The sequence below is a fragment of the Vulpes lagopus genome, chromosome 12 (genome assembly GCF_018345385.1).
Source record: "Vulpes lagopus strain Blue_001 chromosome 12, ASM1834538v1, whole genome shotgun sequence".
Classification (NCBI taxonomy): domain Eukaryota; kingdom Metazoa; phylum Chordata; class Mammalia; order Carnivora; family Canidae; genus Vulpes; species Vulpes lagopus.
In genome coordinates, this window is record NC_054835.1 from 3,626,774 (window position 1) to 3,642,031 (window position 15,258).

General features: G+C 40.5%; 1 protein-coding gene across 10 annotated transcripts in view; it reads right to left on the minus strand.

Moving 5' to 3' along the window:
* Positions 1–15,258, minus strand: part of MAPKAP1 (MAPK associated protein 1) — a 255,649-nt gene that overhangs the window by 92,008 nt on the left and 148,383 nt on the right. For all 10 annotated transcript variants that reach the window (XM_041723817.1, XM_041723818.1, XM_041723813.1 and 7 more), the window contains one exon: positions 7,164–7,273. In XM_041723817.1, coding sequence (XP_041579751.1) covers positions 7,164–7,273 — 110 coding nt within the window. The remainder of the gene's footprint in view (positions 1–7,163; positions 7,274–15,258) is intronic.

Below are 15,258 nucleotides of genomic sequence, written 5' to 3' on the forward strand. Positions count from 1 at the left end.
ATTCTCTAAATTTCCAGGCTTCCTAGATAAAATAGTTGACTGCAATGCCATCTTTAACATGCTCTGCTCTATTCTCAAGAAGATCCATCAGGAGCCTCAGAGCACTTCAGACAGGGGGAGGCTCAGGTGGGAAGAAACAACAAGATAAAGAGGCAGAGAGAAGACGAAAGGAGGAATATTTAACTTGGAGTTTCTTGCCTGGGGCATTTCTGAGTTATACATTTAAGCACTTTAGCTGCTCTAATTTTCTCTATCATTTTCCCACTGGGTCAGTGGATATCAAGTATCAGGTCTTTATTTCTTACCCCCTGCCCGCTGCCCATGCATAAGTGGCATCAGCATGATTATTTGTTCTTTCATGAGAAGGATCAGCTTCCCACAGAAATTACTGCCTTTTCGACTAAGAACATTTAAACGGTCTTATTTACCTCTTCTTCTTCACCTTCTTTTTCTTCTTTTGAAGGATTACCTGCTATGGCATAAGGAAACCACATGTCTGTCTCTGACTCACAAATTACTTTCATAAAAGAAAGGTTACTGGATTTTCCATCATTACAATTATACAAGAAATAAGACTCTTCAACTCTATAGCTAGAAGATTCTTTAGCTTATTTTAGCCTTTGGAGAACATTTCAGGTTAGAAGAGTGTTAGAAACCTTGCTCCCTCTAAAACATATGGGCTTCTCTTCTCCACAGGGCAGTTCAGGACAGGTGTATGTTGCTTTAAGAAAGCTAGACATAAAACATTAAAACTGACACCAATACAGACAAACTGTGCAATTACAAAAAGAATTCCTGGCTTTATATCTAGATTCACCACAGGGTTCCTTTAAATGCTGCACTTCCCTAGTGCATTTAGATCTTAGAATCAATGAACATTTCTGTTTACAGAATTTTAAATTTGTTCTCCCATTAGGGTTCTAATAAGCAACATGGTACAATAAAAAGAGTATGGGCTTTGAGGTCAAAAAAGCCTGTGCTCCAATTCTGCCATTTACTTACTGTGGAAATTTGGGTAACTTTAAGTTCTTTTAGAGCTGAGGAAAGGGAGGCTCAGAGAGGTAAGTGTATGATTATACATATAGTTCTTAACGGTTCCTTAATTCTAACGTGCACCACGCCCAAACCTTTCTTTTCTTTTCTTTTTTTAAAGATTTTATTTATTTATTCATGAGAGACACAGGGAGAGAGAAAGTTAGAGACACAGGCAGAAGGAGAAGCAGGCTCCATGCAGGGAGCCCGATGTGGGACTCGATCCTGCGTTTCCAGGATCACGCCCTGGGCCGAAGGTGGCACTTAAACCACTGGGCCACCCCAGCTGCCCCCCAAACCTTTCTAAAGTCTTGTCTGTAAGACAGGCAAAAAAAAAAAACTACTTCCTAGGGGTATCAGAAGATTAAATGAGGTAATATGTATAAGCACACAAAGGCACTCAATAAATCAGCTCTTTCCCCACTGGAACCACATCTTGGGGAAAGACCAACTCCTCGCCTGACACACAAATCCCCTTTAAAACATTACCGATAATTAATTAATTAGTATGTTACTTTCTAGGTCTATCTGGCATGAAAGTAAGGCCTACAAGTGAGTTGTTGCAGAGAGTGTGTCAGAGATTGGCCCTGCTGCTGCCAACTACTAAGTACAGCAGCTCCATGTTAGGCTATAGGCTCCAAATCCCCACACTGACTTCCCAGGTTCTCCACCTAGTCTGTCTATATTTCTCTGCCATATTGCAATGATCAGTTCTGCACTTCTTTCCAATTCTTTTCTTTCTTTGTGTTCATATTCTCTGTACGTCCCTTCCCCTCTTTGAGCCTCAGAGTATTTCACAGTAGTTAGAAGTTTGAATTTTATTCTGAAAGTCACTGAGGGTATAGAGCAGATATGATCTGATTTATACTTTAGAAGATCTCTGGGGCAGCCCGGGTGGCTCAGCGGTTTAGCGCTGCCTTCAGCCCAGGGCATGGTCCTGGAGACCCGGGATCGAGTCCCACGTCGGGTTCCCTGCAAGGAGCCTGCTTCTCTCTCTGCCCCTCTCTCTCTCTCATGGATAAATAAATAAAATCTTAAAAAAAAAAAAAAAAAAGAAGATCTCTCTGGCTGCTGTGTAGACATCAGAATGGAGGAGAACAATAGTAGAGGCAGGAAAACCAGAAAAACCACTATTTCAACAGTCTGGGTGAGGTCATGGCGATCTGGACTCATCCAGTCGAGATGGAAAAGACTGAGTAAATTCAGGATATATTCTGGAGGTAAAACTGAGAGGATCTGAGATCTGATATATTCTGGAGGTAAAACTGAGAGGGTGGGATGGGGGGAGGAAGTTAAGTAAATTAACTACACAGTAATCTGAAATGTTCTTTTATATTAAAATATAGTAAACCGGAGGATCCCTGGGTGGCGCAGCGGTTTAGCGCCTGCCTTTGGCCCAGGGCGCGATCCTGGAGACCCGGGATCAAATCCCACATCGGGCTCCCGGTGCATGGAGCCTGCTTCTCCCTCTGCCTGTGTCTCTGCCTCTCTCTCTCTCTGTGTGTGTGACTATCATAAGTAAATAAAAATTAAAAAAAATTTAAAAAAATATAGTAAACCTTTAATAGCCACTACTTTGAATGACACTGCCCTCCTGACCCCCCCACCCCCCGCCAATTCTTCACAGCTTAAATGTGAAGGTCACAATTTAAGTGTCAATTTCTTGGGGAGGAGTTCCCTGACCATCCTATATGTTGTATCTTCTTTTCTCTCAGCCCCTCATATTTACCTTCCTTCTAGAATATAAGTTCCTCCTGAGCAAGGGCCTTGTAAATCTGCCTCCCACTGTGTCCCTGCACCCAAGCATAGGTCTGACAACATGAGAACACATGAGAAGTGAACATACAAATACATTATGGATCAAAATTTACATTTTACATGAATCTTTAATATAAAACTTTAGAATCCAATGATATCATCATTAGTCCTTTTTCTGAACAGAACCCTGCACCCTGTGGTAGCTCTTTGCTCACCTTTTCTGCACCTAGCACTGTTTTAAGGAATAATGTGGAGGTGTTCTAGACAATGTCACTAATGATACTCTAGGTGTCTTGTGAAAATACAGTACATCAGCAAGCAATAAGGTGGCCTGTGACTCTAAACAGAGACGTTAAGAGAGAGCCCGCTTGACAAAGCTAACATTTATCTTTCAAAATCTAGGTGAAATTTTATAAGGGAAAAGCAAAAATGAATGCCATAAGGTTTATTAACAATACCATAAGAACTTTTCAAAAGTATTTTCAGATGAATAAAAATTTGTTTATCAAAAGGCAAGAATAAAGAAGGGTAAGAAAAAGTTAATATGCTTCTGGTTCAACTTTTCAGATGATAAGGAAAAACACCTCCATTTCAAAATGACAACAGATATTGAAATAGAGCCACACAGAAAACTATTCTGCTTGGAAAATCCCACTTCAAAGCCTTCTCTCTTTTGTAGACCAAGAGTTAACTATATTTCTGTGTCAATGTAAAACTGAAATTGTATCTACCTCCATTTCTTAAGTGTTCCTGCTTCAGGAGGCTGGTAAAGGCTGGTGGGAGACAGCATTTTTAAACAACAACAAAATACTATGAACAACAACAAAATACTAAGAAGCTCAGAAGATCACTAGCTGATTGTGAGGGTGAACTTGCCAAAAGGAGGACTTGATGAGCTAAGAGCTTTACTCACTAGACAACAGGTCAGTATATTTTACCAGCTAAATCATAGAACCCGACTGGCTACTCATTATGTCAAAAACACACACACCCGATTGTAAAAATTAGTAAAGAGATTCCAGCTAATTCTTCTCAAATCAGATTCTCCATTTACAATTTTCTAAACAATGGGGCCTTTCCGCCAATGCAGGTAGCTTCCATATGTCAAGTGGGTCAGTAATAAAATGAAAAGCTGCAGAGAAACTTTAAAAAAGATATTTAAAAATGGGCTTTTAAAAAAATGGGCCTTAGCAGAGAACTGACTGGAACACACCAGAAAAGATTAGTTCAGTACATGAATATTAATAGAAAAAACCCTGCAGTGTTCATAAATAGTTATGACAATGATAATTACAAATAATGCAAGTCAAAATTCTAGATCAGTTACAAGAGCCTGTCATGATGGTCCATCTATACCAAGCAAAAATATTTTACAACCCTAAGGGTTTCCATTGACAAACCTACCTACCTAAACAAAGATGACTTCTTTTGCTCAAATATCTGCCACCTTCCAATTTTTTTACAAATGAAAACTGGGAACACAGTGCCAGAGGGAAGGGCAACAGAGTGTTTAAGCCTTAAGGCAGGCATTAAACCCACATCTGGGTTTCATAATAAAATAATTTAGGTTCTCAGTTTATGATTATTATGAAATGGAGAGTTGTATGGTCAGTCTGAAAAAAAAAAAAAAAGGAGGAGAGAAGTCAGAGGTTTGTGGGTAAGCAGCACAAGTGCCCTGTCAGCCTATAAAAGGATTTCTGAAAGCTGGTTCTAGGACAGCTAACCCCTAATGAACTAGCAGTGAGACTTCTCGCCTTCACATGGCACGTGTCGTTTGATCTCGTCTCTCACTTCAGTTAATAGGAGCAGTAAAGAGACAAGTGCTGTTCTGTACTCCATCAGGCTGAAGCTGTTTGAAGAGAGGGCTGAGCGCCCTACTACTGTCCTGGACATGGGGTAAGGCAGGTCCCTTCTTGCAGAGACTGTGCAGGTCACTGTGGCAGACACTAAGCAAGGGCAAGATGAATGTCTCAAGCCTGGTATCTCCTTCCACCAGGTTCTTGAGTTCATGACTAGGTTCATATGTCATAATGTGTACAAGTATTTCACAGCCAATTGTGAGCATTAACAGCCTTTTTTTCTTTTAAGTAAACATACTGTGTTTCCATCTATGACAAGAGGATGTTCTTCTTTTCATTAATTACCCTCCCAAACAAGCCTACTCCACAATACAAAGTTTGAAACCACAAAATACACTGTCTTCACCAAGCTAACCTTAAATAAACATCTTTGCCAAACTGGAGATCCTTTGGTTTCACAAGACTCGACTTAATAAGGCAACAGAAAGAGCTTCTCGTTTTATAGAGGTATTTGGATTAAGAAATGGACAGTAATTTATGTAAATACATCAATCTCAAATGACTTCTCTAGTATGAAAAGGAATAAATAATGTAGATCACTGTGTTTTGGTTACAGCAAAGTCTCTGGTGGAAATGGCAGAGACATGTACAGAGAGGTGAACATAAATAACCGTGTGTATGATAAACGTGGTTGCTGGAGATGGACACAGATAAATAGGTACACAATTGGAAAGAGATAGTTGGAGACAGAGGGAAAGACACTGGTTCAGCTGCACCTCAGCAATTTCACAAAGGTTTCATGGTCTAAAAAAATAAGCAACAGCTGAATTTCTAATAAGAAGGTTTAAAAAGCTGGTTCCTGCTCCTCTTGGGACAGCCTAGAATAACGCTATCTTTGAATATAATGAATGTGTCACAAAATGCACTACTCTGTAAGAGATTTAGGGACAAAACAAGAGGAAAAAAATAGGATCTTAATGGAAGACGAATGCTTATTAAATATCTTTAAATATCTGAAGCTGTTTAAATGCTATTAGATTGGCATCTAGAACCCCCAAAATCTTCTTTCCCCTGGGAAGGAAAGGCTATGCCTCTTCAATCATCCCTTAAATGTAAAGAGGTTTGACCCCCATGCAATGGATAAAAGTCACCCAAAAAATGAACAAAAGAGGTGTTTGGAAAAACCAGAACACCATTCATCCCAGCTAACGACTTGTTCATTATGAGTGATGATGGATAAAGACTTCTCATGCTGAGATGAAATCAAGATTTATATGCATTGTTTCCTCTCCCAACTTGTGGGAAGATCATCATCATTTAATTCTATCTCTGCGGCCAGTGATGGGCATCCAGAGAGCTGGTTATCAAACGGCGCAGTCAGCTGGCAAAAGCCGAAACGTGCAGTTGGCACATCTGGACGGAGCCGCCACAGCCGAGGGTGAACAATGACTCCTGGCAAGCATCCAAATTGCTTGCAGACGCTAGCAGGTCTCATCTACAACCGCCCCTACCAGCATCTCTCTCTCTCTCTCTTTTTTATGAGAATCAGATTTTCACTGCTCCATTCAATTGCTCTCCTCTGCCATTTTTTACAGCTCTTATCGTTCCCCTGGAATATGGCCTTGAGACAGCTCATCCGTGTCCTTCACTGTGTTATCTCTTCTAACTTTTATTAAAACTTCAGCTTTCATCTGAAGATAGCTAATTAAATCTGGAACAGATTATATGCCTCTCCTTAAAAAGAACACAAAACTATTTTCTTCAACCTGAGTAATGCCTTTTTTCCTCTCTAGAAGATGAAACCAAAGGTGTTGAAGAAGTCTCATTTATTTACAAAGCAATGATATTTGACATGTCATAAAGAGGTTGATTTATATTAAAGTTGTCTGTGGTATGACAAATCCTAGAGCTATTTCTCAAAATAATTATTTCTCAATACTGGTAATATTTTTTCCCTCATATCCTTTAAATATCATAGTTAATACCATAAGCTTATTTTCTGTACAAAGTTGGGTAATGAAGAATTAAAGATTAACAGGTATTTGTGCACATCAAGTGGATTATCTTAAAAAGAATTTTTTTTTTACAGTTGCCCTCATTTAGTAAAAATGAAAATTGTTTTTCTTTTATTGCATACCCCAAACACTAGCAACTGAGAGTTTCCCCTATGGAAAATTATGTGAAAACATGAAATTAAAAGCAGTCCTTCAAATTTAGGATTTGGTTTTCAAGACAGCTTTACACCAACTAACAGCTCAAATAGCTTTGCCTTAATTTATCACAAATTATTAATGACAGAGCTTCCATAATCAATATGAACATATTTTTCTCACATATGCCACTGACCCAATCTCTTCCTTGGGCCCAGGGGCAGTTTTAAAAATCACTTTTTTGCTGTAAATCTGCTAACAAAACCTTCCAGCAATGATACCTAAAACAGTATCTAGCCAGCCATCTCACACACACACACACACACACACACATATATATATGCGTGTGCATGCACACACGCACATGTATACACCCACCAAGCATTTTAAACTAACAGTTGAGCTTCTATTTCCAGAGTCTCACCTGAAATTTTCTGAGATCCTTTTCTTCGCTTCACTGCCTTAAGCAAGATTTCTTTCATGGTGACCTTTGTGTTGTCCACTTGAATAAGGGAAAATCCATGAGCAGCATTTCTGCAGGAAAAGACAAATATTAAATCATCATTAATATTCAATCAGAGGAATGTTACTGTGGTCTTCACTGTATTTAATAAAATTTTACTGAGTGTACCTCAATGTGCCAATTATTTAAAAACAGACTAATTTCTAATGAAAGAGAGAAGCATTCTGGTATAAACGGTTCCAAGTTAAAGAAAGGTCAGAGTTAGGGAAGGTTTTTCTAATTTCTCTCAAGTTGAATCTACTTGGTCTGTGTGGGTCACTTGTAGCATGGGTTACTCATGTTGGCTCCCAAGCCAAATCCTGCAGCAAGGATTGATAATAAACTTGGCTTGTGTTAGTAGATGTCACTGCAGGCAGATACTATGATCACATTAAAGTTCATGGATCCCTAGAGGAAAACATCATGGAGTGGCAGGGGTAGGAGGTGAGAGGAAAACATTATAGCCCAAAGCAATTTAGAATAAGAGAAAAAAAGGCTCAAACTGGCTAGTAAGTAAGTAAGTAAATAAACAAATTTTAAACGTATAGTCTGTATACTTCAGTAAGAATGTTTTAATCTACTTAGTCCTAGAAGGTCAAATAAAATGTGAAATGAAGCATAAATAATTACAAGTCAAAATACTAACATTACTTGTAGCTTCTAGCCAGTCGAACTTGGAGGGAGTGATTCATTTAGATAGGAAAAACCTGGTAGGGAACAAGTACCCTAAAAACAGAAGCCCATCCCTGATTGAGGTGTAACTTCACCAAGACTGTTAATTGCAATAGCAAGTATCACAAATACTACTCACTATGCTCGGGCACCAGAACAAAACAGGCCAATTCCAAGCAGTTCATGTAACAAATGGGACCCAAGTTTCCAACTATGGAACATGGGAATTACCACGAGGAGTTTGGTCACATTCCCATTTCCTCATAAGAATCTCAAAAGAGAACACATGGCCAAAAAATATGGCAGAACTTTATATTGACAAGAAATCTGAAAGAAAAGCCAAGCCCCAAGCTAAGCCACAGAAAAGCTTCCCAATGGTAGGTCAGGCTGAGAAGGGGCCTTAAACCTAGTTTGGACCCAACCAGGTGGCTGGCTTTCCAGAGGGGCTGTGGGCCCATCTCAAAACGAAGGACCCAATTTGCTTCCCTAATACAAAGACATCTTCACACCCCTCCTCTCCATACGGCTTGCTGTTTAATCCTTGACATTCCATTTGTTAAAAAGCAAAAGCCGACGCTGGTCTAGCCAGCACAATCATCCATTTTAACTTGGTCAAGTTCTTGCTATTGAACAGCAGGCCTGAGAACTGTCAAGCTAATTTTACTGAACACTCTGTTACTGAATCATGCCTGAGATCCAGCCATTCTTTACCTCAGAAGCTGGACCCCATCCCAGAACAATCTTTAAAAGTTTATTTTACTGATCAAAGCAAAATAAGAAATAGCTCTTTTTTTAAAACTATATTTAGGGAGCGATGCAGTAAGTGATACTTTGGCAAGAGCACTGAAATGTAAAGTGCCTTGTGCATTTATAAACTTGGGGGTATTTGCTCTGGCGCTAGGCCAGTGTATGTTTGGAACAAATGCCAATCATCCGCATTCAGGCTTGTCTTCCCCTGCTCTCTCCTCGGAAGTCAGTATGCGCTCCATCTGTGACAATATGTTGGGCGATGGGTGAGTGGGGCCTAAAAGGAACACAAGTTCTTGGGTCTGCACAAACTAGTACTGGGCTAGATCTCACGAACTTCCATCCACCCAGGTTCCACCCAAACTATTTTAGATCTGAGTCTGCTTATAAGTTGCTTACATTCTCTCCTAATCTGCTGCTGGCTGACAGCATTATTTCAAACCAATACGTTTATCTTTTTTAGCAAAGGCAGACTAGAAGCTCAAAAGGAAGCCTTGCATTTGCACTAACTTCCATAAATTAAAAGTTGTCCTTTTAAAAGATTTTTGAACAGAGGAAAATCCCTAGTCTGTATTTTTCTGTCATTTTACCAAAATGTACCTGGGTGACAAGGTTAAAGCAAGCAGAGGAAATCCCTGGCACTTATCATCCACAGGCATTACTGATAAATTGTGTGGTGGAGGAATAAAGGATTACCTTCTGTATTTTTTCATTACACTTTTCTTTTGTTACAGAATACATAAATCCATTGTGGCACAATGTAATATGTATCACCATGCTACACCTGCGGACGCTTCCGAGCGGCTGCCATGTCTGTGCAGTCAGGAATGATAAGTGAACCACCCGTGAATGTTAACGATAGTGATCATTCTGAGGTAACTCGGCTCTCCATCTTCCTTTACAGCCTCCGTGCTGCAGCCAGGGTAGAAAGGTTCATGAGAGGAAAATGAAAACAACAGTGGAGGGAAGGGGAGCGCCTGGCACTCAGAATGTGCCTTCACGAGTGTGCGGTATCTCACTCTGGGGCTCCATTTCGGTAAAATTGTGCATGTTAAAAGGAGAAAGAGGTTGTGACCTGCGCACTGCACACTCAACCAGACCCGATGAAGGCTTCCTCAGGTCAGTCTCCCACTCCACTTGCTTCTCTCTTTCCACATAAACACCAACTTTGGATCTTACGCGAAGTCTACAGCACTTAAGGGGGGCAAAATGTTTCGAAAATACAAGAGCACAGAACCTAAGTGGTTCTCAAAAGACCTCTAGGTGTAAGTGTTAAGTTATGCTCCCATTTAATAAATGGATATGGAGACTTGCTCCCACAATTTTCAGCCTGACTTCCAAACATTCTGGGTTTTATGCCTCATTTCTTTATATACAGAAATTTTTATGGGCTTTCTAAAAAGTCTATAGAAATACATCTTGTGGAGCTGCTTTTATTTAATGCTGGGCATTGGGTCTGTGATTGAAAAGACACTGATCTCAAGGGAAATGTTGGAGCAGGTAAGTAGGGGGCCAGTCCTGCCTCCCTTCTGTGTGGCCCTACATTCCAGTTTCTGAGTTGTGACCTGTGTTGAGGGTGACTAGCCCTTGGACAGACAGGTGGACGGATAGACAGATGGATGACAAACCTTGAGGCCTGGCTCAGAAACTGCTCCTCCTCCTGTTCCCCTCATGGACAGCTTGTTTTCCACCGCAGCAGGGCACTGGGGGACAGTGAACAGAAGCAGCTGCCCTCCACAGCTCCTTGGGCTGCCTGTGCTGGGCCTAGGATGAAGCGCCCCTTCAGGGAGCTAAATGCTGCCAGGAGTGCTTCAGTCAATTCAAAGTTAGGTCCTGTCAAGTCTCGTAACCACTGAAAAACGTATGGGCATTTTAAAAAGAGATTACTCAGTTGAGGAATTCAGCTCTGTCCCAGTGCAAAGCCATTCAGTTACCAGAGGGAACTTTTTATACTCACATTAACCTAACACGATGAGCATTTCTCTGCTAAATATTAAACCAGAGGTGACAGGGCACAGGTCCTTATCTGAAAAGCTTAGATTCTACTTATAGGGACAGAGCTGGAAGCAAAAGTCAAGTTGGAAGGCAACATATTGGAGAGGAAAACACATGAGCTGGGAGTTAAATACCCTTTGGTTCAAATTTTGGTTCCACGGCTAACCAAAATGTTGCCTTACATGTGGTAATAACCTCAGCTGCATCCATGAGGTGAGGAGGCCACTTAATTGTCAGGGAGGATAAAACAGACAATGAATGCCATGCACCAGGCATTAAGGTTGGCAAACAGTAACAGGAGCTTAAAAATGTTAGTTCACTTGCCCAAGTCATCACTCCAAGAGAAGAGGCCCCATTCACCCCCTCTCTCCTATTCCTTCAGCACAGATTGCTTATTTGGGGGAATGGATCCCAACCATTGCTTATAATTGGTAACACAGGGCCACTAAAATGTACAATTTGCTGGGCATGGTGGCAATAGTCAGGGACACTGTAAGCAAGCAACCTCTGGCCCAGGCATCAAGCTCCCTCCAAAGCTCATGGAAGAGTATTCAGCTCCATTTTCAAAGCTTTCATTTCTGGGGGAATAAGCCAGAGAAGTGGGTATATTGTACCTCAGCTTAATTTACTGGCTTTGGATGGGAATGATGGAAGTAAAGAATCATGGTGGTGGTGCAGAGAAATTCAATGAGACTTATGAAGAGCTTTTTGAGCTGCACAGTACAAGTTATTATTCAATGATTACAACAGTGACAACAGCAACCACTACCTACTGAGCCTTAACTATGTGCCATGTGCAACGTTAAGCTTTTAAAATCTGTGTCAATTAACTGAATCCTAAAATAGGTGCTTATTATATATTCATTTTACAGACTATGAGACTGGAGGCATTGGGGAATTTACCTGAAGTCACTCTATTAAAGATCTTAATTTTGAATTCAGAAATCAACAATATGGTCTCTAAACCAAGTAGCACAGTCCAGTGGGAAAGGAAGACAGAGAAGCAAAGAATTGCAGTGCTATGTGATAAGTACAAAGACAGAGGTGAGCTCTGAGTGCTACCAAACACAGAGGCACTTAACCAAGCTGGAAAAGGGTAAGGGGATCAGAGAGCTTCTTAATGAAGAGGTCTTAAAACAAGCGATCGTTCAGTTCTGTATCATGCTAAAAAAGCTGGTGGTGACCAGAAGGCAGCAGAGCATAGCAAGCTCTGGAGTAGAGCCTACTTTGGAGTCCCAGCCCTGCCTTCCTGGGATAAATGATATAATCTCTCCCTCTCCAGCTTTCAGCTTCCTCATCTACACAAGAGGGATAATCCTTAGAGTATAAGATTGTTGTGAGGTCTAAATATTTGCAAAGTAGCTAACATAACATCTGTCATATGATAAATGCTTACTTAATATAATAACCATGGCTTTTCTATGTACAAGGAAGTGATAAATGAGATGTAAGTTGTCAACATTTATTGAGCACTTACTTGTTCATTTCATCCGCCCAGAAAAAGTAGGTGCTATTATCAGTCCCATTTTATAATGGAGGAAATTGAGGTTGGTCATGGTTATGACACCTGCCTGGAGTTACACCCAGGGCAGCCAGACCTCAAAGCCTGAGTTTTAAACCTCTCTACAGCCCAGAAGAGAGCCTTGAGGACTCAAGGTAAGAATAGACTTTCAGAGAGCACATCCTCAAGATAGGAACTACTGGACAGGCAAAGGTTCAACTTACACTGTAACACTCAGTTTGATTATAAATGCCCCGACTCTTACACTAGCCATATGAACTATGAGATCCCTTTTTAAAAGCCCTTGGAGAATATCATGGTTTCCTGAGCCACAGTCTCAGTTTGTGGGAAAAGGCTGCCAAAAGCAGGACTCGATTCTCCACTCCTGACCAGGTCATAACAATGATGAAGACACACTCCTACAGTTCCCAGCCTGCGCTGGTCCCAATTCCATGCATGTTCATTCTTTAGCACTTCAAAGTAGAAAATGAAAATATATGAGCAAGAGAAAGCCTTGTAATAACTGCAGCATGCCTGCTTTAAAGCAAGTCCTTCGGGTATTACTTTATCCATAAAGAGAGTTTACACTAGTGTGAGTGCCACATTTTGTTTCCCCTTGCACTGACAAAAAATTTTTTTTTAAAGATCAAAGAGTATTGTGTGAGTATGTGATGTTTGACATTGGACAAAGTACTCTTTTTCAAAACAGACATTTTCCAAAAACATAACTCGCTAGACTAATGGGCAGTGAGAAGCCAAAATGACTGCCCTCCACCTTCTCCTTGTGTATCTTTGCCAGAGTCCTTGGGACTTGCCAAATCCGGTCATGCCTGCTTAGCTTGCTCGACTGATTGTGCCAGAAAAGAAAATAAGACACAGATGTATTTGAGCTCTTTGAGATGCCAGTAAGAGAGACAGCTAATGGCTTCATTTCGACCCTCCCCTTCCAGCTGGGCACAGGTGGGGGATAATGAGGTCCCTCTCCCTAATCAAACTCAATTATTTACTACTCTATATAACCACAAAGACATTCACATTCAGTTCAGAATATAAAACACACCGTGGGCTACTTCCAACCACTGCCACTGGGTATTTATAACAAACTCAAGTGCCTAACAGTTTGCCTTGGCAGGAGTTTAAGTGTGTAAAGTTTTGCAAACTGTTTCTGTTCAAATATGTCCTGCTGAAATGGGGTCCCAGGCGGGGTTCCATAACTGTCAGGTCAGTGAACTGCATAACATCTGAGAATGTATTCACCATGCAGCGCAGACAGGATCTGGAAATCAAACGCTTCGTTCTATTGCAACCTTCTGAGAAGCATCACAGTTTTTTCAACAGTAAGACTGACATTGTATTAATAAACATTACAAGTCACTAGCCTGACATGTACATAGCAGCAGCTGACAGACTCCAACATAAGCTGAGGGGAGAACAGAGGAAATCAAAATGAGACATAGTAACTAAACATGGCCAAAGGGGGTGGATCATGAAACAAATCACATTAATGTCAGAAATGTGAGTCCTAAACTTTTAAGATATAAAGCAACTAAAGCAACACTCTGGTGTAATTTTTGGATACCAAAGTAAGTTGATGGCTATCTAAAATGTGTGCTTTTATTGTAGGAACAGAGAGTATCCTGGCACAATTTCAACAGACATTCCAGTGAGCAAAACATACATATTTAGCTTGTCTGACCTTTAAATTCTTAGAAGTATGTAATTAATGCTTTCCATCTTTATTACTTGCTCCAATATTTCTGTCACTTCAAACAGACATGAAGAAAAATCTTTTCTTTTCTCTAGACAGTAGCTGTTGCCAAAAAGGAAATCAAGTCAGATTCACAAATACAAAATTAAACAGGCTGCATATGTTACATTTCTGTGCACGAGGACAATCTGGACAAAGAAAATGTTTGCTAATACAACAGAATGAAAAGAAACAACACACAGTTGGTCTTCTATGACTCAAGCAAACAATAAATAAGATAATTTATACCATATTGTCAGGCTTTGTTACAAAGAATACAACAGGCATCTCTCCCCCCCCACCCTTAACCTATTTTAGCTCTGCCTTTACCAAATGTATGACCTTGACCAAATAACCACCTGTCTCTGTTCCTCAGCTCATATATTATAAAAATGAGTTTCTTATAAGGAATAAATGAGATAATGGCTACTGGGGCACCAAACTAAGTGTGCAAAAATGCTCATTTCCTTTTTTTTTTTTTTCTCTTCTCCAGACCACAAAGCAGTATCACATAAGAGTTGGAGAGGCTTCAAACTGATGATATCCTTTCAAAAAGGTCTGGTTGCTTGGGGTATACTCTGGAGATGTCATCAAGATGGTACACTAAAACTACCAACTCTTTTGAAAAGCCCTCATACAGCCAAGAGCAATTAATCTAGGGCACACCTTTTAAAAAGTACCTAATCTTTCCTTTTATACAGAGCCAACAGAAGCCACAGCAATCTCTGGGAACTCTCTGGGCCACAATGCCCAAAGCAGTCCAGCTTCTGGTGGAAGGCTCTCTACCAACTACCCAGTGGTCCCTTTGCCAAATAGCAAAATCTTAGCCAGACTTTATTTGCTCTGTTCTATAGCTATTTGTTAGAAATATTCCTTCCCCATGTCCACCTAATATAACAAACAGTATAAGTAAACACATGTATGGGAAGGTGATTTAATGTTCTGACTGCTGACTTAGGGGGATTCTGTCCATTTTACTGGTTTGAACTTTTCTTCTCTTTTTAAAACCCTTCTTCCCCACTCCAAAGTAGGATCCCGGTGTGAAATGTCAATATCAACACACGTAATGACACCATCACAGCTGCTGTTGTGACAACAGTACCATTTTAAAACTCAATTCAGTTCCACAAGTTCTAACTGAACTTGCCTTGTGCTGGGGAATGAAAGAAGAGGGACAAAGCAGGCTCCTCCCCACTCCAAGACCTCATCCTCCCTTGTCCTACTATGTCTAAAGGCCCAGCAGGCCTTGGCTTGGTCACTGCTGGCAAGAAGCACTTCTTCAGATACTGGGAACCAGTTGAGATCTAGTTATTTAGTTTTGGGAGGCAACCAGATTCCCTCATTCCTCTACTTCT